The sequence below is a fragment of the Nematostella vectensis genome, chromosome 10 (assembly GCF_932526225.1).
Source record: "Nematostella vectensis chromosome 10, jaNemVect1.1, whole genome shotgun sequence".
Classification (NCBI taxonomy): Eukaryota; Metazoa; Cnidaria; class Anthozoa; order Actiniaria; family Edwardsiidae; genus Nematostella; species Nematostella vectensis.
Genome location: NC_064043.1, coordinates 7664893 through 7687227, shown reverse-complemented (window position 1 = coordinate 7687227; position 22335 = coordinate 7664893). Strand labels below are relative to the sequence as shown.

Sequence of the window (22335 nt, the reverse complement as noted above, 5' to 3'; positions counted from 1 at the left end):
CTTACCTTCCCCTCCCTACCAACAATCGCATATCTGCAAGGGATTCTGGGAAGCTTGAGAAATAACCGCCAACTTCAAAATATTCTGGAAACGGAAAAGTGTTTGAAACAATCCGGGTTTCTTTTTTGTTCGACTATTTCTCCTTTTCCCTCGTAATTCTTTTGTTTAGTTATTTCAACATATGTGAGATTGGTGTGAAATGATGGTAAACTAGTTGGTGACACATGTAAAAGTTCGTTGCTTAATTTCGCGTGGGTACAAGAAATAACGGGGTTTGTTGATCAAAACATTTCATGCTACGAATAATCGAAGCGATCTCAAGAAGACATGAACAACGAGAGGGTGACAGCCCTTTTGGAATGGGTAAGTTTTATTAGTTATATCTGCACGATTCTTTTATCAAAATGTCTCGTCCTTTCATTTTCGAATGACTTATGTTTTGGAATTTAATAATTACTTATTATAAGTTATAAGTTATCTCTGAACTGTTCTTTCGTTTACCTTAAGAAGTTTATATTGATTTCCTGATGTTGATCATAGCCAACAAACTGCGTAGTTTCTATCGAGCTGGACTTGATTTAAAGCGTTCATTCTTACTAACACAAATTTTAAAACGGTAGTTTATACTCGTTCGTAGACGTAAAATCAGAACGAGTGATTCGAGCTCAAAAACAAAATCAATCACCCGTGAAAACTGAACTCGCGAAACTGTTACGGGTAATTTGAATTTGAGGTTTTCTAGATAAAAGCTTTCCGATAAAGCTTAATTCTATATCTTTTTTTAAATAGATAAATTCGGTCTCTGGAGTGAATGTCTTGTTCATCAGGGATTTCAGTACAGTAGAGAATGTTAAATTACTAGTCAAGACTATTCATCTGATGTAAGTACTATAAAAACTCTGATGTATCACTAGAAAAGGCATAACAGAATAACCTCCCCAATTATGCACAGCTGTTACAGAGAAACCATGATAACTTGAACTCGACAGATAACTTGAATTCCTGGCTAAATATTACTAGAAGTTCAGCATTGTATGGCTACAAAAAACTACAGACAACGTGTAGAATGACTAGGTGGTCTGCATAGGTATGCTTGAATCATGGAAATATATCAACACATGGTTGAAATGCTATGTTTGTTAAAAGCTGATGTGATTAGCAACTTTAAGATTGACAATATGAAGGTGCACATATAAGATTTCTCTGCATGCTAAAAGAAAAAGGCTGTCATGTGACTTGAAATCTAGTGTGTGGAAGTCGTAGACCTACCCCCATCATATAACATAAAGCCCAGCTATTTGCTACTCCCCCTTGTGCACTATGCATGAATCCTTTGCTTTTGAATGCTAAGCTTTATTGTGTTATGCAGCGACAAGGACAGCGATGAAGTTCTCCCCGGGTATGATGATGCCACTGTTGAGGGTCTTGTAGGCTTTATTATATCATCCCTTGAAGGTAACTATAAATCTTGACAGTAATGTGTCAAACTGACTGTGCTTTATGATTTATTAGAGCCTTTTTCATAAGAACGCCCAGTCAGAGATTTTGCCAGCTACTGTAAGGCTTAGATGGCAGAAAAATATGCTATTTTAGATGTGTTCTTAAAAATACAGAATGAAATTGTGGTCATTACAACATATTTTTATATACATTGAGATTTAAGGTAATTCCCTTGAGTTGCACTGCGCACCCCTTCTGCGCATAGTGGGGTGAGATGTTTGTTCAAATTTCCGGTATCAAGTGTGTGCGTGCCACAGTTGTACAAGAAAACACAGAAAAAGGCGCACATTTTTTAAATTAAAATCGCTTTGACAGAAAAACGAAGTCGGTTACCCCTATTTTTTATTTGCTCAAATAGTTAAATATATACGGAAAAATGATATACTGAAAAAAGAGAAAAAGTTGGGTTGTAGAAGTTTTGTTATTTCTCTTAAAAGCGGTAAAAATACTTCAAAGTGGCGCTTTTTATTGTATGAATAGTGGCGAAAACAATGTTATTGTTTAGGAGATCAGATTTTGGCAGCTCGACAAACAGAAATTAATTTTCTAAAGACTATTTTTCTAAAAACTAAGAGTTGGGATTTTTCCTTGTGCGATCAGTAAAAACGCAAACTCTACGCCCCTCTGTTGTGAAAACGAGGTTTGTACCCCCATTTTTTATTACATTTTTTTGAAAGCCCTTAACTTTAATATTGTTTATGCCAAGTTTTAAAAAAATTCTGGGTTGTAGAACTATTTCAAGGAAATTACTTTAAGAACATCATTACTGTAAGAAAATTTTCAGTCTTTAAATACTCCAAAAATAAGGACAGCCTAGCCTCAACTTAGAATGTGATGTGTATAAAAGTGTGTATTACCTAAATGTTACATTTCAGGGATTTATAGGCAGAAGCTGGATGGCATAGTAATTAATCCAAACCTTATAACTGTTGATGCCGATGAGGTTGAAATTGGAAAGGTATACATTGTCTTATTTTTGTAAAACTGAATTTTAATATGTAGTATTTATACTGGTAGAAAATCAGTATAATTTAAAAAATGTGTGGATACTATTACTGAGATCTTAAAAAGGGGGAGGCAAGTAGTGATGTGTGAAGGCCAAATATAAATTGGACATTTCCTTTAGTACTGTAGTTACAGTGATTTATCGGAGAGTCATATGGAAAGTGCCGGCACTGTCACGCCCCACATCCACACCTATCCTTAGTAATTGATGAGAAATAAAGTCAGTGTCTCAACGAAATTAAAATTGTTGATGCAAACATTTTCAGGTCATTGCATTGATGCTCAGTGCAGCAGTTCAGTGTGAGAATGCCAACTACTTTGTCAAAAAGATACAGTCATTTGAGGAGTCTGTTCAGTATCAAATCAAAGAAATCATAGAAACCCTGCTACAACAAGTTGAACATGGTGGCCTGGATGCTTCTGCTATCACAAAACTGCTGAAGCACACCACGGGTATAGGGTTACATGACAATACAATACAATAGGAGATTTCAGTGTATGTTTAGAGTAGTGTAAAGCTACAGGTGGGACCAAAGGGCACATTCAAGCCAAACTGCTCAAATTCTTTCACTCATCCCCTGAGAATACTATGTGCTTAACAAGCATGTGAGTCAAAGATATGGAAAAAAAACATTTTACCCTGTGTTTAAGCGTACTTGATGTAACGATGTTATCATTATATCAATATTGATTCAGGCCCGAACCCAGGATTTTTCTTGGGGGGGGGGGGGGGATTTTATTATGCATTTGCAGTATCTCCACGGGACCTTTATTGTCGGATTTGGCTAGGTACCAGCGTGATCTAGCTTATGCTTTATAGTTCTGTCAACAAATAGCACATATATCGAGAGCCCAAAGTGTCCTTCGGTCGTTGTGTGGGGGGGGGGGGGGGGGGGTGCGTTCCCACCACTGCACCTGTGATTTCAGGATTTGATTTGCTTACCAGCTGTGCAGTATAGTCACTTTCTAACTGTCATTTTCAAACTGTTGTAGGTAAGAACAAAGAGAAACAGGAACTCCCAGCGGGCACTGATTGTGTGGAATCTCCTCTTCCTGGGAAGTCACCAACAGAGACACTGTTCAGCAGTTCACCGTTCCTCTCCCTCATGTCCTCGCCACAGCTCAAAACCAAACAACACCAGGTAATTGATCATTTCCATAATCAACATTGATATTATTATTATTATTATTATTGTTGTTGTTGTTGTTGTTATTGTTGTTGCTGTTGTTGTTGTTATTGTTATTAGTGCTTGACTGTTAAAGAAGTTGGGAATTGGGGACATGTGCTCCTCATATTGCATTGGGGCAGCTAAAAAAATAAAACAAAACCAGATACCAGACCGGCATCAATTTCTATGAGGACTGGCCAGCCCATAATTTGGGACTCAAGATTTTTAACCATTATGCCCCTTCACATTGTCATGTTTGTTATATTCTCACCAAAACTACAGTAAAAGCATCCTCAGAAAACTGACTTTTGATTGCTTGTTGGTTTTGTGTTTCCAGTTCACAATGAACAAACTGCACCAGAAGGTGAGCAAGTTGCAGCTATCTCTAGACGCTCAGATGCATATGCAAGCAACTCTTGAAGAAGAGCTTGCAGATAAATGCAAAGAAATTGATGTGAAAGGTAAGACAGCATGATACTTCATATAACGCAACACAATTTATGAAGAGAATATGGAAAATACCAAGAAAGAATGTCTTGCAGAATGACATCAATTTATTCAATATACTTTTTAAGGTTAACATAGGAAGAGGGGGCCATTAGTTAGAAAACTATCACAGTTAAAATGTAACCCTCAAAAAAGATTATTGTGTTGTATTGTACATGGGTTTACAGTCGTTTGACAAAAGGTTGTCATCAACCGGCTTTGTGACTACGCAACAAGCCCGCATATAATCATGGGTAAAAACCACTGAAGCGCCTAGTTGCATATATTTTTCACAGCTACACCATCTAAGTCTACAGTTATGCAGTGGCTAATATACGCAGCTAAGCGCTTCAGTGGTTTTTACCCATGCTTACATTCGGGCTTGTCGCGTAATCGCAAAGCCAGTTGATGACAACCTTTTGTCAAACGACTGTATTTAATTGAACGTTTAGCAAACACAGCAGTAGCAGATCTAGGGGTAGGGTTTAGGGGGTTTACCTCCCCCCCCCCCCCCCCCCCCTTGGGCTGCAAGAAAGGCATATGTAACAAAAAAATACCTTCTCTCCCATTTGTCACAGGGCAAACTCCCCCCCCCCCCCTCCTTTGGCCAAAAGCTAGATTCGCCCCTGCAGAATTTCTCCAGGTATGGAGGAGAGGGGGCTTTTAGCTTTTGATTTTGAATCCCAAAATATAGACTAACCAGTCCTGTAATGTTCAATATTCCTCTTTCACTTGTCCACTGACCACATGCCCCTGTAGGAAGGATCTGGATAGTGGATGTATAGTAATAATTAAAATCAGGGTGTACTTGACTTGTTTATTGGGACCTTTTTTTACATCAATTGTAGATACCAAAATGAAAGAGCTGAATAAGGACGTTGTGCACTTGAAGATGGTAATAGACGAACTGGAGTCTACTCAGCATTACAAGGCTGACTATGAGAAATTAGAACGAGAAAGTGAAAGGTATGTGCAAAGTGTTTTCTGGATATAAATAAACAGTGTTCGATTTTATTTCATCTTTGTTTTTTCATTCCGTTCTGTAGAATGAAGCAGCGTGTGGCTGAGCTGGAAGCTTTTAGAGAACAAAGCTGTAATCTAGATGAGAGGATGGCAGACTTTTTGGAGAAGAAGGCCATGTTTAAAAAATCTGTATGTGAAACTCCCATTTACTAATACCAATACTAGCATTTACATTTTTGTATACATTTATACTCAACAAAGTTTACCTATCAAACCAGTGCCGATTTATCACTTTTCAGGTCGAGGACATGGAGCAGCTAAAAACTAAATGTGAGCGCTATAAAAGCCAACTACACGAACACGAATTCAAGGCGAGTGAGCTAAAGGCAGCGCTTGAACGAAGAGTCAAAGACGTTGAAAGACTGGAGAAAGAGAGAGACGAGGTAAGGAAGGAATTACGAAGTAGTAATAAGTGGAACAAAGAGCTGCAAAAAATAATGGGGGTTCACCTTAGCCCCATTTTTGGCAGACCCACTCTGCCAACACTACCTCCTATTCCCTTGGTTAGGGAGTTAATGTTTAGGTGCGCCTTGCAGAATGTTACATTGTGACATTTTAAGGCTGAATATGTTCTTAACGATTTTCTTAAAATTTACTGTATATAGGAATATAATACTTAATGAATTAATAGGAAGAGAATTACAATGATGATCAATAAAATAATAAGGTTGTTACTATTATATACAACTTGATTCTGCATTTTAGAAGGCATCAGGACTAAAAAAGAAAAAAAAACTGCTATCTCAGCCTCGGCATGTTCTTAGGATGTTCTTAAAATTTGGTGAAATCTCAGGCTGGGCGTTCTTATAAAAAGGTTCTTATAAAAAAAGTGTAATGTTCATACCATTCAAACTCAGTGAAAGAAATATAATCCTTTCCATTTTGGGTTTTCTATCTAGGCACTTTTCGCAGCCTCTGAGGCAATGGAACTGTGGAAAGCAAGAAAGAGTGTAGAAATTCCAGACGAGGAGGAACGTTTAGATGGTGAGCACAGATGTATGCTACTTAGCATAATTTAGCATAAGTCTAAATCGATGATGGCCGCGCGTGCCTGGGTCCAGCCCCTGTTACTGGCGGGCTCCTCCTTCCATTCAGGTCGTGGCACGTGCACTCTCTCGAATGCCTGCAAACTCTCGACTAGGTGGTTACCAAGCTATCCGATACCTGACCCCAAACTTATCAGACGATAATCCCATCCAAATTTCAACACATACACGGATTCGATGACATTATTTCTACCGACCACAAGTTGATCAGTTTCGAACTAGACTTGAATATCTCTAAAAAACAAAGACCAAACGCGTTGTGTACAACTTCAAGCGTGCAGACTGGACGGGACTGAATTAGTCGCTTAAGAACATCCCGTGGGACCTGTGTTTCTCTCAAAGCGATAACATCGATTCATCACTCGCTAATTGGACTGATCTATTTCTCGCCGCTGTTAACGAGCATATTCCGAAATCCAAACCAAGGAATGTGAGCGATTACCCGTGGATAGATCACGAACTACGTTCTTTGCTCAAAAAGAAGGATGCGCAGCGTAAAAAAAGCAAACAAAACCAGATCGCTGGCTGCTGAAAGAAAATACAATGAGCTTCGACGCGCTGCGAAACAAATGCTTTCCAAAAAGAGAAAAGAGCACGCCAAAAAACTAAAATCTGTTATATCCGACAACCCAAAGCGTTTCTGGACATACGTAAAATCATGCACTTCCAAGAAGCCTTCGCCGAATTTTTTTCGCGATGGCCACGCCTTCGTTACAGATACCAAGAACATGGCTAACCTGTTAAACAGATATTTTCACTACATATTCAGTCCAGCGAGGAATTTGTTGGCGCCCAGCCTACCAACCGTGAGCCCGTGTTGGGTCTGGGCTCTATCCAACTCACTGTCCCTGAAGTACTGGATGTCTTACGAAATCTTGACCCCCATAAAGCCTGTGGAACGGATCAAATCCCTGGTATTCTGCTGAAAAACACCGCTCATCAAATCGCACCATCGTTATGTCGGTTGTTTAATCTGTCGCTGTCTCTTGGATCCGTTCCCGCGCTTTGGAAGGACGTAAATGTCACACCTGTGTTCAAGAAGGATGACCCCACCCTGGCAGAAAACTACAGGCCTATCTCTCTTCTGTGTATCCTGTCAAAAGTTCTTGAACGCTGCGTCTTCAAGCGCTGCTTCAACTTCATTTCCCCCCATATTTACCAGCTTCAACACAGATTCCTTAAGGGAAAATCCACCGTGACGCAACTTGTTGAAGTCTACCATGACATCGTAGACAGACTAGCAGGGGGGAAGGACATTGATGTCATTCATCTAGACCTTTCCAAGGCCTTTGACAAGGTCCCTCATCATCTGCTTATTTCCAAGCTGTTTCAGCAGTATGAAGTCACGGGTTCTCTGCTGAAATGGTTTGTGTCCTACCTAACGGGAAGGCGGCAGCGTGTTGTCCTTGATGGTGTGTCCTCCTCTTGGCTGCCAGTGACCTCAGGGGTCCCACAAGAATCTATCCTTGGGCCCCTGTTGTTCCTAGTATATGCCAACGATATGCCTAACTACGTGCAGCAAGGCTCAAACATCGCTTTTTATGCTGATGATTCTAAGCTCTACCGCTTTAAAGATACTGCAAGTTCTTCAACCTCGTTGCAGGCTGACCTTGACCCCCTGTACAGCTGGAGTCTAGAGCACGGCATGGAGTTTAGTGCATCTAAGTATAAAGTAGTGCACATGTCAAAGAAGCGTTCCACCAAGCGTCCTCCGTACCCTTACCAACTATGCGGTCGCACCCTGGATCCAGTAGCGCAGGTGACTGACCTCGGCGTTACAATTACCAAAGATCTGTCTTGGGGTCCTCACATCGAGCCTATGTGCGCAAAAGCAAATAGGGTGCTTGGACTAGTGAAGCGGGTCTGTCCTGACATCCTCGACCCAGCTACAAGACAGCTGCTGTACTGCACCCTTGTTAGGCTCCACCTGGAGTATGCTTCTTGCATTTGGTCGCCTTCGACAGGCAAGCACAAAGCTCTGATTGAGAACATCCAGCGTCGAGCATCCAAGTTTATTTTGAACTATCCCGCCGATGTTTCATACACAGAAAGGCTGAAAACTCTTAAGCTCCTCCCATTAGAATATCGAAGAGACATAACCGATCTAGTTCTGTTATTTAAAACAAAAAATGGAATCCTAACAATTACCGCCTTTTTTCCACTCACAACCAAAATTATTACAAGAATTCGTATTTCCCTAGAACTGTCAAAATTTGGAATAGTCTTCCTTCACTTATGAAATCTTGCACTACGCTTTCGTCTTTCAGATATCAGCTGACAACTCACTATTTAGAGAAACTTGCTTTTTACCAACCTCCATAATTTCATAGAGCTTAAATTTATGTCATTCAATTTTTATTTTCGTTTTAGAATTTTTATTGTTTGTAATTTGTTGGGAAAGAATTTCAATTGGGGCTTTATTTTGTTTATTTCCTATTGTAAACCGTAGTATTTTTGTGTGACAAAGCCAATAAACTAAACTAAACTAAACGATGAGTTTAACGCTTGAAAGAAAGAAAACATCCATGTCTTTGCTGCAGCATAGGATGTTACAAACCTCATAGTCCACAAACATCTTGTTATGATAGGTGATGGCAGTCCTGTCGACACACAGCACACTAACCTGGACTCACGAATCATTGAGCTCGAGTTTACGAACGAAAAGCTGCGAGCTCAACTTGCGTCTGCGATAGATCCTAGCGAGGTCCAGCGGTTGAATGATGCCCTGGAGGATGCTGAGCAGTCGAAACGATCCTATGAGGTTAGAGGTTTGGCTAAAGGTTTTTTATCTCTAGGAGTCAGTACTTCCTGTATAGAACAGGAAAGAGGAGTCGATTCATTGAACTTGTTGAGTCCAGGCAAACACAGAATATAAGCATAGAATGCTTAAGAAGCGCTCCGCTAATCCATTCAAGATGAAATGCAATACTCAAAAAAATGATTTTTCAATAATTTGTCTATAGACTTATATTTGTCTCCTGATTACAAAAATGTGTTTCTTTTTAAAATCTAACGAATATTAAATATTTTATGGATTTTTCCTTATTTTTCTCGGCTTGACCCCGAAAAACACTACAAAATTTGAACCAAGTATCGCTACCTGCAGTGCGAAAAATAAACAGCGCAGAAACACAACAACACCACAGGAGGCAACCAGGATATGTGCTCTCAATATTATTTTAATCTCGGCTTAATCCAGTTAAAATAGAATATTTGACAGATTTTCTCAAATATAGCCTCGCATCCATCATTTTGCACGATCGTCAAACCGACAAATTGAGGCCTTAAAAGTCGCATCTGGTACATTGCTCTATCAAAAATGGTCATTTTTCCTGAAAAGACAGTCACTTACTTGCCTAGAATCTGAAATAAAATTTTGGGGATAATAAAATCCAGAGCGCTGAGAGCGCCAAGAAGATACAACACTTCACAGGTTATTGACCTTTCAAACTTGGGCCAACTGTGACACCAACAGCTAAATTGGCAGGGAAATTTGGCTTTTGGCGACGCTCCCACCTCGAAACAACGCTGAAAACAAATTTGAGGACCAACAAATATGTGTGTTATCACTTGCAGTCTTCGTTGTGCGAGATGATTAAGGCAAAACACGTATTTGAATGCGTATTTGAATAGATTATAACTAGTCTTGCCTAATGTTTGTGTCCAGACAATTCGTAACATAGATCAAAACAACAAATTAAGTGGTATCGAATTTTCCTCACCTCATCTTGGGAAAGTACTTGATAGGCATCGTTTTTTATCAATGCTTATTCCCCTACAAACGCATAAAATCGCTTCGGCTTGCGATCTCGGAATGTTTTTTATGGTGCTTCCACCGGCGCGCACACAGGAATCCCAAAGTTTCTAAAACACAACGCATAAAAAAAAAAGAGAAAACAGAAAGAGCAACTCATCAAAAAATCTGATTCCTTATTTTTGAATAGAATAAAATAAATAATGCCCAACCGTAAGGATTGTTTGAAATTGTAAGCCATCGAAGTTATCGAATGATGGATTTTATTCCTTGCGGAGCGGAAGTTACATATCTTGTGTGAAATTGACAGTTGGCAATAAACAGATAGTTTTTCATATAAGTACCAGGTACGTTCTCTGAGTGTTTATACACTGGTTTCTTCTTGCTGTCCGTTTTGCACAGTTTTAGTGAGAATATAGCTTTTTGCTCATACTCTCAGTTTCTAGGCCAGTAGGCGGGGCGTGTTGCGCTAGTCAAGACAACCCTAGTGCGGTGCCTGAATATCACAAACTGCACACAAGATATCAAGAAGCATATCCGTTCCTTGGGGGTGAGAGATTCACCAAAGCTGGTTCTGGCCGGTGCAGGTAAAACATTTTCAACATTGGCGCACTATGAATAACCACTTTTTAAAACCTACAGTTTGATTTGCTGTTCAGGTTCAGGTCTGTGTCCAAAAAATTCGTGACATTCAGCTTGGGAAAGCACTTGATAGGCATCGTTTTTTATCAATGTCCGTTCCTCTACGAAGACCTAACTCAACTACGGTTGATTATTGTTGGAACACAATAATCAGCGCTTATTCATGTTAGCATGTGACATGCCACAGAAAACCCATAACGGTTTTATTCACAAGGATGGATAGGACAATTAGGACACATTGATACTAACAAATTTATTTCAATTTATGATATTGCCCTTAGTCATTGCTGTGAAATTGTATCCGAAATATATTAACAAAAACTGATAGCAAGTAATTTTCTAAAAACGGACACAAAATATCACAATAGTTTGAAAGCCCCCAAAATCAACGTTTGTCACAGAGGAAATCATTCTGTACAGTACACAATCAGATCTTCATGGAAGAATCTAGCGCTCTATGGGGGTATTTGGCTCTGGCGCTGTTCACGGGGTGGGGGGGGATCTGGCTCTGTCAACAAGGAAATCTGGCTCTGGTGCTGTCCACGGGGCGATCTTACTCTTGTCCACGGGGGATATGGCTTTTGCGCTGTCCACGGGGGGATCTGGCTTTTGCGCTGTCCACGGGGTATCTGGCTCTGGCGCTTCCCACCATGATATCTGGCTCTGGCTCTGTCAATAGGGAAATCTGGTTCTGGCGCTGTCCACGGGGGTTTCTTGCTATGGCACTGTCCACGGGAGGATCTGGCTCTGTCCACGGGGAGATCTGGCTCTGTCCACGGGGAGATCTGGCGCTGTCCACGGGGGTTTCTTGCTCTGGCACTGTCCACGGGGGGCGGGGGGGGGGGGGGGGGGTTCTTGCTCTGGCACTGTCCACGGGGGGATCTGGCGCTGTCCACGAGGGTTTCTTGCTCTGGCACTGTCCACGGGGGGGTGGGGGGTCTTGCTCTGGCGCTGTCCACGGGGGGGGGGGGGGGTTTCTTGCTCTGGCACTGTCCACGGGGGGGTCTGGCTCTGTCCACGGGGGGATCTGGCTCTGTCCACGGGGGGATCTGGCGCTGTCCACGGGGGTTTCTTGCTCTGGCACTGTCCACGGGGGGATCTGGCTCTGTCCACGGGGGGATCTGGCGCTGTCCACGGGGGTTTCTTGCTCTGGCACTGTCCACGGGGGGGTGGGGGGTCTTGCTCTGGCACTGTCCACGGGGGGGGGGGTTTCTTGCTTTGGCACTGTCCACGGGGGGATCTGGCTCTGTCCACGGGGGGATCTGGCGCTGTCCACGGGGGTTTCTTGCTCTGGCACTGTCCACGTGGGGAAGGGGGGTCTTGCTCTGGCGCTGTCCACGGGGGGATCTGGCTCTGGCGCTGTACCACGGGGGGATCTGGCTCTGCTCTGTCCACGACGAGGGATCTTGCTCTTGTCCACGGGGGGATCTGGCTCTTGTGATGTCCACGGGGGTATCTGGCTCTGGCGCTGTTGGTATCTGGCTCTGTCAACAAGGAAATCTTGAACTGGCGCCGTCCACGGGGGGATCTTGCTCTAGCTCTGTCCATGGGGGGACCGGCTCTGGCGCTATCCACGGGGGGAATGGTTCGGGCGCTGTCCACGGTGGGGTATGGTTCGGAGGTTCTTGCTCTGGCGCTGTCCACGGGGGGATCTGGCTCTGGCGCTGTAATCAGGAAAATCTGGATCTGGCGCTGTCCACGGAATATCTGGATCTTGCGTTGTTCACGGATATCCCAGGTTCCGCAGCAGCAGTTCTTACGATTACTGCGCCATCTGATGCGCCATCTGTATCGCGATGGCTTGGGCAGGGAGCTTTGTGTATTTTCCTTCACGGTCAAACAAACCTGGGCAGCAAATCAAACTGTATGTTTTAAAAAAAGTGGTTATTCATGAGCGTCAATGTTAAAATTGTTTTACCTGCACTTGCCAGGAGCAGCTTTGCTTCGCAATTTAGCGATAAAACGGAGATGCCTCTTGATATCTTAAGTGCAGTTTGTGATATTCACTAGCGAAAAACGCCTACGAACTGAGAGTATGAGCGAAAAACCATATTCTCAGTAAAACTTTGCAAAACAGACAGCAAGAAGAGACCAGTGTATAAAAACTCATAGAACGTACCTGGTACTGGTATGAAAAACTATCTGTTTATTGCCAACTGTCAATATCACAAGATATGTAACTTCCGCTCCGCAAGGAATAAAATCCATCATTCGATAACTTCGATGGCTTACAATTTCAAACGATCCTTACGGTTGGACATTATTTATTTTATTCTATTCCAAAATAAGGAATCAGATTTTTTGATTAGTTGCTCTTTCTCTCTTTTTTTTTTTTTTTTTGCATTGTGTTTGAGAAACTTTGGGATTCCTGTGTGCGCTGCCGGTCACGTGGAAGCACCATGAAAAAAATTCCGAGATCGCAAGCCGAAGCGAGTTAAACAGCGTTTTTATGCGTTTGTAGAGGAACAGGCATTGATAAAAAGCGATGCCTATCAAGTACTTTCCCAAGCTGAGGTGAGAAAAATTCGAAACCACTTATTTTGTTGTTTTGATCTATGTTACGAATTGTCTGGACACAAACATTACGCAAGACTAGTTATGATCTATTCAAATAATCACTCAAATACGTGTTTTTTTTTCTAAATCATCTCGCACAACGAAGAATGCAAGTAATAACACACAAATTTATTGGTCCTCAAATTTGTTTTCAGCATTGTATCGGGGAGGGAGCTTCTGCAAAAGCCAAATTTCCCTGCGAATTCAGCAGTTGGTGTCATAGTTAGCCCAAGTTGGAAGATCAATTACCTGTGAAGTGTTGTATCTTCTTGGCGCTCTCAGCGCTCCGGATTTTATTATCCCCAAAATTTTATTTCAGATTCTAGGCAAGTAAGTGACTGTCTTTTCAGGAAAAATGACCATTTTTGATAGAGCAATGTACCAGATGCGACTTTTAAGGCCTCAATTTGTCGGTTTGACGATCGTGCAAAATGATGGATGCGAGGCTATATTTGAGAAAATCTGTCAAATATTCTATTTCAACTGGATTAAGCCGAGATTAAAATAATATTGAGAGCACATATCCTGGTTGCCTCCTGTGGTGTTGTTGTGTTTCTGCGCTGTTTATTTTTTGCACTGCAGGTAGCGATACTTGGTTCAAATTTTGTAGTGTTTTTCGGGGTCAAGCCGAGAAAAATAAGGAAAAATCCATAAAATATTTAATATTCGTTAGATTTTAAAAAGAAACACATTTTTGTAATCAGGAGACAAATATAAGTCTATAGACAAATTATTGAAAAATCATTTTTTTGAGTATTGCATTTCATCTTGAATGGATTAGCGGAGCGCTTCTTAAAAATGTCTCCTCCAAAAAATAAAAGACATGGCCCTCTGCAAATGTTCACTGCCCCTACCCCCTAGAGTTCCCGGAATTTGCATTTACCCTACATTTGTGATCGGGGTGTGACTGTTTATTTATGTGGAATTACACATGCTTTATTGTATCTCCTTTGTATCTCTTGCAGGCGAGCTATGTTGAGGCCAAATGTAAAATCCTAGAGCTGGAAGATAGTGTCTGCAAGACGGAGACGCAGTTTAAAGTCAGGTAAAAGCAGTGCTTAGCAAACATAAAAAAGCGCTTGTAATAGCCTTATTAAAATCCAGATCATCTTTATTGATTTCTTTTATTTGATTGCAGAGAAAAGGAACTAAATTCTCGATTGGAGGAATTGACCAAAAACGTGGAGCTGAGCCAAGAGAAGCTCACGCACAACCGCAAAGAACTATCGCGACTGCAATCCGAGCTATCCCTGGCACGCGGTGAGGTCGAGGCACATGCCATCGCCTCGGAAAAACAGCGAGCCACAGCGAGTAAAGCGCTTGATGAGCTACTGGATGAGCGCAAGGCCGCGGAGCAAGCAGCGTGTACGAGGTACAACGAGCTGCGCCGGGAGATGGAGAGCAAGGAGAGGCGTGCGGAAGAAAAGGTGGAGGAGATTCGCCGGGACTGCGATCACAAAATAAGGTACATCTGCTACGCGCGATTTAGGCGAAGTCTATTGAGAAAAGGCGTGTCAGTATTTCCATAGTCCCCGCCCATTCCTCTTGCTGACATCTGTTTACCCCCGTTATGCGGTCACCCCAGAAAACTCTCAAACTGCAAACAATCAGGTCTGCTGAAAACGGCACGTGGTAATTGTTTGCAAGCATGACCCCTTTTTCTTCATTAGGAATTGGGTTTTACAACTCAAAATGGCTAAGTTGTCGTGGAAATAACGGATGTGTTTCGTTTGAGCAAAAGTTTTGTAACAAAATGCAAAAAGGGGGGGGGGGGGTGTCGGCTAGTTAAAATTTGAAAATTCAACGACTGTGGGTCGAAGCATTTGGTTGACGGAAGTCATCTGGGGTATCCGTATAGTAATACAAACGTCGTTGATTATCATGATATCACATGTTCAGCGCTCTCTAGGCGTGACTGTTATTCTTAAATAAAATGTATATAATATTAGAAAATCAATAAGATAATGGGGTTCTAGCCATGTTCTAGCCATTTATGATCTCTCACAAACTTCATAATGTGTATTGTTGATGTAATCTACATATAACTCTGTTTAATTATTGAGAGGGTTTATTACTATTAAAGTGTTTCTACTGTCTTTATGCTATGTTTCTCTTATTGTTCCACTATAACTGTATTTTTTTTTAAAGCCCATGTATTACACTGTCTCTCTGTATATTTCCATCTATTTATCGGGTGTTCATCACTTGTTTCTACTGCTATCCTCTCACTCCGTCTTTACTTGGGACTTTACTTGGGACGTCATTTCTCAAACTCTCCTGTGTGTCTTTGATGACGGCGCTCTGAAGATGGCATTTTTATAGTACCGAAACCGCTTTCCTCTTTTATTCCCAAACTTCCTTTGATGTTGAACTTGGTTTAACGAATTACTGTGAGGAAATGCTCTAATTGTGACTCATGGATGGTTACCGAAATTGTGTACGTGTACACGTGAAGGCTTGTCATACCAAGCTTAACCATATAACGAGTCCCATGTTACCCCTGATTCTTATTGACCTTCTGTACCGCACCCATGGACCACCTCTTTTTCTTGCTAGACACGTGACCGAGGAACTTCATGGTATCCTGGAGACTCAAAGGCAAGAGATGCGACAGAAGAGGGATGAATTCTCCACACGTGAGGACGAGCTCAAAGCTGCTGTGGAGCGAGTTACCGAGGAACGAGACGCTGTCAAAAATGCGTACGAGGAAATGGTTGGCGACCTCAAGACTGAACTCGGTAAGGGACGGGCTATTTGATGACCAGGGCGGGGGTGCTCTTTTTTTGCTTTTTCGGATGCATAATCTTTTTTTTTTTTTTTTTTTTTTGGGGGGGGGGGGCTATGCAGCACTCCCCCCTCCTCCGTCTGCCCCCCCCCCCCCCCTCAAAAAAATTTATGTCCCTAAGAAAGTTATGGAAAGGACGTATAGAGTAAGTGTTTAATACCTGAAGCTACAAGGATTTTTCAAGACGAAGTAACTGAAGTGCAGAATGTTGATCAAGTATTCAATAATTAGGTTGAAAGTAATTGCATTCGTGTAACCAGATCAGAAATAATCTTTATTTCCGCGAAGGCGGTATTTCGGCAGTTTGATATCCGTCTTTCTCATGTTTGATGTATCTTACCATTTTGTATCATTTTAGAGAATGAAGTGAAATCGCGAGTATTGCTTGAAGAGTCCCTTCAACAAGCTTCCACATCATGGGAAAGTGCTGAGGCAGCATTGACCGAAGCCAAAGCTATTCTAGAGAAAGAACTAGTTTCATTGAAAGAGAGCCAAGCTCTTTTAAACGAGGACAACGCTAGCCTGAACAAAGAGCTCGTTGCGATGTGCGAAAAGGAAAAGTATATTATCAGTGTGAACAAGGAGCTCGAGGCGCAGATATCAAACCTGAAGATGCGCGAAGAAGAGGAAAAAAGAGAGGCAAGCCGGCAAATTGCTGATCTTGAGGAGAAATTAGCAGGGATGGTGCAGGAGATAGGAAGACTTGAAAGCAACATCAAAGGCTGGGAGGAAGAGGCGAACGTTTGGGTTGAAGAGAAGGCCCAGATTGGCAAAGAAGTAGCATGTCTAAAAGATGCATTTTCCACGGAGATGCAAACAGAAAAACAGTCCCTTGAGGCAAAACATTCGAGAGACATAGAAGGCATGACCAAAATCAACGAGGAACTAAAAGCCAAGCTGTGCAGCCAAAAACAAAGCCTGGATGAGGTCACACAAAACTATGGCCGCCTTCAGCGAGAGATGTGTGCGACGGAAGACAAGCTGCTTCAAATCACCAGAGAGCGCAACAAGATTGAAGAGCAGCTTCTTGCGGAGCAACAGGGGGGCGAAGAGCGCGCCGCGCGGCAGGCAGAAGAGATGGACCACATCAAAGCAGACCATGCAAAGGCCATGCAGGAAGCGACGGATTTACTCAATAGGGAGAGAGACGCGTTCAAAGCACAGAGTTTGGAACTGGAGAGAGCTTGTCAAGGACTTAAGGTTTGTTATTATTACATTAGGCTATCTTCACTCTGTTATATAAAGTGCGTGGTGTAGTAAAGATTTTTTTATTTTGTCTACCTTCCTTTTAGGTTTGTAGGTAAATTAGAGATTTCTACTCCTACCTACTAGCTTTTATTTTAGTGGTCATTATTTACTTCATCGCACAATTGGGCTCGATACGAGTATGGATTCTCAGGCTCATTCTATTTGTTCTTATAGGTTGCAGGGGATGAGATCGAAGGTTTTAAAAGATCTCAAAATGAGACGCAAGAACTCCTGATTCATGAAAAACACAGAGCCAAGCAGATGGAAGAGGAACTCGAACAACTTAGGCAAGATTTCAGTACCAAGCAGAAAAACCTCTACGAAGATACGACAAAGAAGCAGACTCAAGTACGGCAAGAATACGAAATGGAAAGAGCCGCTTGGAAAAAGAAGCTCGAAACGGCAAACGAAGAGCTTGTCAAATTGAGAGGTGAAATGTTTGAGAACTCTCAAAAGCACTCTGCAGAACTGATCTGTCTTCGTCGCCAAACGCAGGAGAAAGAGGATGAGATGGAAGGAGAGAAAAAGAATATGCAAGAGCATACTCGACAGACCCAGGAAAAATTGCAAACTTCCGAAACAATTATAAAAGGCCTTAGAGCCGATATCAAGCAGTTAGAGATTGTGAAGAAGACGCTTGAAGTGGAGAAGGGGCAGCTGAAGTCAATCTGCGAGGACTTTGCCAAGAAGGAGAAGGACAGGTTATTGGAAGTCGAAAAAATGACGAAAGATCACGAAGAAAAGATTGCGAAAATAAAAAATGAGAATCAGAGGGCTTTAGCCTTGAAGGATGAAGACGCACAGAAGTTGATGAAGGAGACGGAGGAACTAAAGGCAAAAATGGAAGATGAACATCAGAAGGCTTTAGGTTTGAAGGACGAAGACATACAGAAGTTGATGAAGGAAACGGATGAACTAAAGGCAAAAATGGAAGATGAGCATCAGAAGGCTTTAGGTTTGAAGGATGAAGACGCACAGAGGTTGATAAAGGAGACGGAGGAACTTAAGGCAAAGATGGCCGAAATCGAGGAGGCAAGAAAAGGAGAAGTAGCAATGGCTGAGGAGGAAAGACGACAAAAAGCGGAAGAACAGAAAAAATCGATGGACGCAGAGATACATGAGTTGAAGCGCAAGCTGGAACAAAGTGAGGAATCACTTAAAGAGTCAGACGCCAAGTTCACTAAAACGAACGACGAACTTGACAAAGTTAAAAAGGCATTGGAAACAACGCAAGAAAGTTGGAAGGAGAAAGAAACTGAAATGGCTGCAAAGCTTGCGCAGTCTGAGCAGCTTTGTGAGGACATGAAAGACGACCAGGAATTGCTTGAGAGACTGCAGGACGAGATCGCGAAAATGGAAGAGCAAGTAAACGTACTAAACGAAGAGAAGGGTCTCCTGGAAGAGCAACTAGAGGAAGAACAAGACACGAACAAGAGACTAGGCATGCAGGTGAACTCGCTTGAAGCACAGGTCAAGCACGCCGACATGACGATAAGAGAACAGAAAGCCAAAATGCAAAGCTTTGAAAATCAGTCAGAGAAGGTCAAGAAAACTAGAAAAATGTTGATTGAAGTCGAGAAAGTACTTCCAGTGCAGGAAGCTCAAGAACTTCTCGACGAAAGTACGACTGAATCAGATGACTCCGAAATGCGCGTTGATGACCTAAAGCTTACTCGACAAGGCAGTTCCGTCTCGTTCGCTTCCGTAAACGGCACAGACTTCGGAAAATCCCTTAGCTCTACCAGCAGTATATCGCGGACGAGTCTGCGCAGTACAGTACGTCCGTCTGCGAGTCGTCGCCAGAGTGCCATGTATGTTAAAGGCAGCACGCCACCGACGAGACGGACGACCTCGAGCGCCGCATTCTTCATCGTCGGGGACGAGTTTGCTAATAACATGGAGCAAGAGTCGGAATACGAGTTCGACTGGGATCGTCTGGCAGAGCTTGAACGAAGAAACACTATCTGTCCACCTCATCTCAAGACTTCGTACCCCGTGGAGACCCAGACTCGGCCCTCAGAAGGGAACGGGCTTCATGCCGCACGATCGGAAACTGCACTGACTCGCAAACGTAAGCCGGAAGATACCCTGACTTCGAGTGTTAAGGAGCGCAAAGACATGACAACCTCCAAATCAGAAGGACAAATCAAGCGAAGTCGATCTAAGCGTATCACCGATATGGTATCCTCAAAGATAAACTCCCTGAGACCGTCCAAGTCTAACGAAAATATCAAAGAAAAGCAGAAAAGCGGGAACAGCTTGGCTTTTGAAATCACTCCCCCGAAAAAGCGAAAAGCGGAACCGAAGGCTGCAAGTGATACAACACCCCGCCGAGAGTCTACAAAGAAGGAGACTGTCGCGTTTACCATTGAGAATTCCCCACCAAAGAAATGCAAAGTGCAGCGAACACGTACAATCAACAGATCCACAGCTACAACACAGCTTGTCCGGGACAAGGACAGAGAGACATTTAAACGTGAGAAGAAGCTCGAGACAAAAAACCGCATTCCCTTGCGGTCATCAAACAGGAAAATCGCAAAGTAGGTCGATTGGGGCGAGAATTAATGCGGTTTTAATTATTCTGCGTACTCGCGTCATTAATTTTCAACTGCTCAACCGCTTTCTGGTTTCTCAAAATAACGAACTTACATTTGGTGATTTTTGATTGGTTAACGCCTTTCGGAGAGATGGCGGAGTGCTGGCCAATAAAAACGCTTCAAACATTTTGAATGACGGAAGCCAGAATACGATTTAGGTGTTGGAAATCGTCGGGGCAAAATATCGAAAAGAGCTTTACTGACACTGTCAGTCGTTACATATAGGACTTAAGAGTCGCACAATAACTTTAGAAGTCACTTTGTCACTTTGGAAAGTCTTGCCAACGATTCCCAACTTCTTAACACATGCAATAGAATTAATGAAAGACCACGGTGTAGCTTATGGATTGGAAACGGCCATGTTTTTTACCCTTAAGGAGGGGGGGGGGGGTAAGGGGATGCGAAAAACGAACAGAAAAACGCCAAAACCCACAAAACCGTCAAAATAAGTCAATAAGTCGTAAATCGCGCAGTCCAGATAAACCGTAATACCGTGGAATAAAATACAAAAAAAACCGCGCCAGATTCACAAGGCAAAACCGCATCACCGCAAACCCTTACGGCCCCCTTAAGAATACTCAAAACACACACAGGTAGGAAAGTTTGTCTCGCAAAATTAAATTTCTAAAAAGGCTATATTAGATAAGATGTAAAAAGCAGGGCGATATGGCGGTTACGCTATCGGTGTACACCATAAAATGCTTGATAATTATAATGTGTTGCGTAATGTATAGTTTAGACTCCTTAGGACAGGAGCTATAGTAACCTTCAACATCATTTTGTGCTTTTTGCACATACCTCATACAAGTCGAATGACTTTACGACCAAACATCTTCATTCATGGGCCAAGGGCTGTCTTCGGTATTTGGAACACGTGTGCATACCCTGCTAGCAGAGCCTTCTCCTGTATCTCTCGCTTAGCAGTTTACTTGACGATTCGCGTCTCTGGGTTTTCGCGTTGTCGCGACAGACGAAACCGCGAACACTAGCAACAACACATAAATAGAGAGAAAACAAGAAAAAGGGCCTCTGCTAGCAGGGTAACGTGTGTACAGAAACCATAGTAAAGAAAAGTCAATTGTAGACGAAAGAGACAATTGCGCAAATGAATATACAGCATTTTTTCAAAGAACGTTGTAAGTCCGAGTTGCAGTTTTAGAGACCAGACGCGGCTTTTATGCTAGGTATTAATTTTAAGAATAAAAATACTAAATATGGCATTTTTCTCGTTATTTGAGCTATGTTTATAAATGCGCAAATCCATTGTATGCATCATCTCTCGAGTCGTCATGGTTCGTCACGACATGAGTGATGTTTGTGGCTCGAATGGTGCTGTGTACTGTACAAATGATAAACTTGATTTTTTGTTTTCGTTAATGTATCCCGTGTTTTGTCTGTGTTACCAGCGAAGTTCCCTTGCCACTTTGTTCCCTTTCACCTCGAAACAGTTTTCTGCTCTGACAATTACGCTATTCGACGGCCTCCACAGATTTTCTGCCTTTTTAACTGATTCCCTCTTTAATCGCTTGCCACGGGTTTCCCCGAATATATTGGCGGGCTGGTAGAATCCACTTTCTTGAAGTTGTCGCTGGCTCAAAGCGGGAAGTTTGACGTTTTCTTGTTTGTGTTCAAGCAGTGTACATTTACATTTTAATGTTTTGTCTATTACTGTCTCGCTTTTAGTATTTAAACTGAAAGTTTCACTTCTCTGCGACTGACTCACAACTGTTGGTAAGTGAAAATACCTTGGAGAATCCGTCTTTGTTGTTTTGGAACTTGATTCTAGTTCACTTTGGTGCTGAACTTCTCCAATGTTACCTTGACGACCCAAATGCCACCCGATTTCTTGATACATTTTTGTTCAAGGTAATACAAGCTGTTACTTCATGCCTTGTTAAACATGCGACCTTGCATATTCTCTCCTCAAAAATTACTTTTAGTAGATCTTAAATTCATTTAAAGAATGCCTCGTTGCCTTCGACGCCTGTTTAAATGTCTTCCAAGATCTGTAGGATAACCAACGGCGTATTAAAATGCCTTAATGTTTTTACTCCACGGTGTTTTAGTTAAAATATCTCGACCTAATTACGGGCTTTTTGAAAGCCAATCCTTATAGGGGGTTGGCCACGCAGGTTATGCCACTGATTAAGCTTTTGAATTTCTTCGCTTTGTTTTTGTTTCAGAATAAATAGAAACGTTTTAGCCTGCCTCTTAAGTGAAAACAAAAACAATAAAATATTTATCATTGGCACGGTCTAAAAACTTGTTTTGAAAAAAATATATACAATATCGAAGTTCAATGCTATTGATTATTACGTAAATACCTGTTTATGTTTCTCCCGTTATTTTTTTTTTGTCACGAACTTGGAGCGCGTTTGTAGAATAGTCGAGGTCCGTGACAAATAACAGCTTCTCAAAAAAAAAAAGTTGATATAAAATATTTAGAGAAATATAGGTAAGGAACCTGTGTTACGTAATCTGTGTGTATATCATTTTTAGGCCCCAAAAAAGCTTTTCTAAAGCC

General features: G+C 42.1%; 1 protein-coding gene and 2 long non-coding RNA genes across 4 annotated transcripts; 2 read left to right on the top strand and 1 right to left on the bottom strand.

The window, feature by feature from the left end:
• Positions 1 to 58: 58 nt before the first annotated feature.
• On the top strand, positions 59 to 21188 carry LOC5522011 (nuclear mitotic apparatus protein 1). Of its 2 annotated transcripts, XM_032367202.2 has the most exons (17): positions 59 to 363; positions 790 to 881; positions 1370 to 1455; positions 2376 to 2458; positions 2772 to 2958; positions 3499 to 3647; positions 4012 to 4135; positions 5009 to 5126; positions 5207 to 5312; positions 5423 to 5566; positions 6083 to 6167; positions 8818 to 8990; positions 14147 to 14226; positions 14320 to 14646; positions 15738 to 15919; positions 16325 to 17166; positions 17389 to 21188. In XM_032367202.2, exons 1-17 carry the CDS (start codon positions 328 to 330, stop codon positions 19756 to 19758), a joined length of 5184 nt encoding a protein of 1727 aa, XP_032223093.1. In that variant the 5' UTR covers positions 59 to 327; the 3' UTR covers positions 19759 to 21188. The 2 variants fall into 2 exon arrangements, with proteins under 2 accessions (XP_032223093.1, XP_032223094.1); XM_032367203.2 differs by lacking the exon at positions 790 to 881 and having other exon boundaries at positions 17389 to 21031.
• Positions 9391 to 10299, bottom strand: LOC125573146. The gene is made up of 2 exons (XR_007313977.1): positions 9952 to 10299; positions 9391 to 9757 (listed from the first exon to the last, which is right to left on the bottom strand). It is a non-coding gene; the product is annotated as an uncharacterized LOC125573146 (long non-coding RNA).
• Positions 12975 to 13704, top strand: LOC125573145. The gene is made up of 2 exons (XR_007313976.1): positions 12975 to 13139; positions 13337 to 13704. It is a non-coding gene; the product is annotated as an uncharacterized LOC125573145 (long non-coding RNA).
• Positions 21189 to 22335: the final 1147 nt, after the last annotated feature.

Coding starts and splice junctions, on each gene's coding strand:
- LOC5522011 (XM_032367202.2), top strand. CDS start 328: ATGAACAACGAGAGGGTGACAGCCCTTTTGGAATGG. Junction 5,567..6,082: donor TGGAGAAAGAGAGAGACGAG/GTAAGGAAGGAA, acceptor TTTTCTATCTAG/GCACTTTTCGCAGCCTCTGA. Junction 17,167..17,388: donor GAGCTTGTCAAGGACTTAAG/GTTTGTTATTAT, acceptor TTGTTCTTATAG/GTTGCAGGGGATGAGATCGA.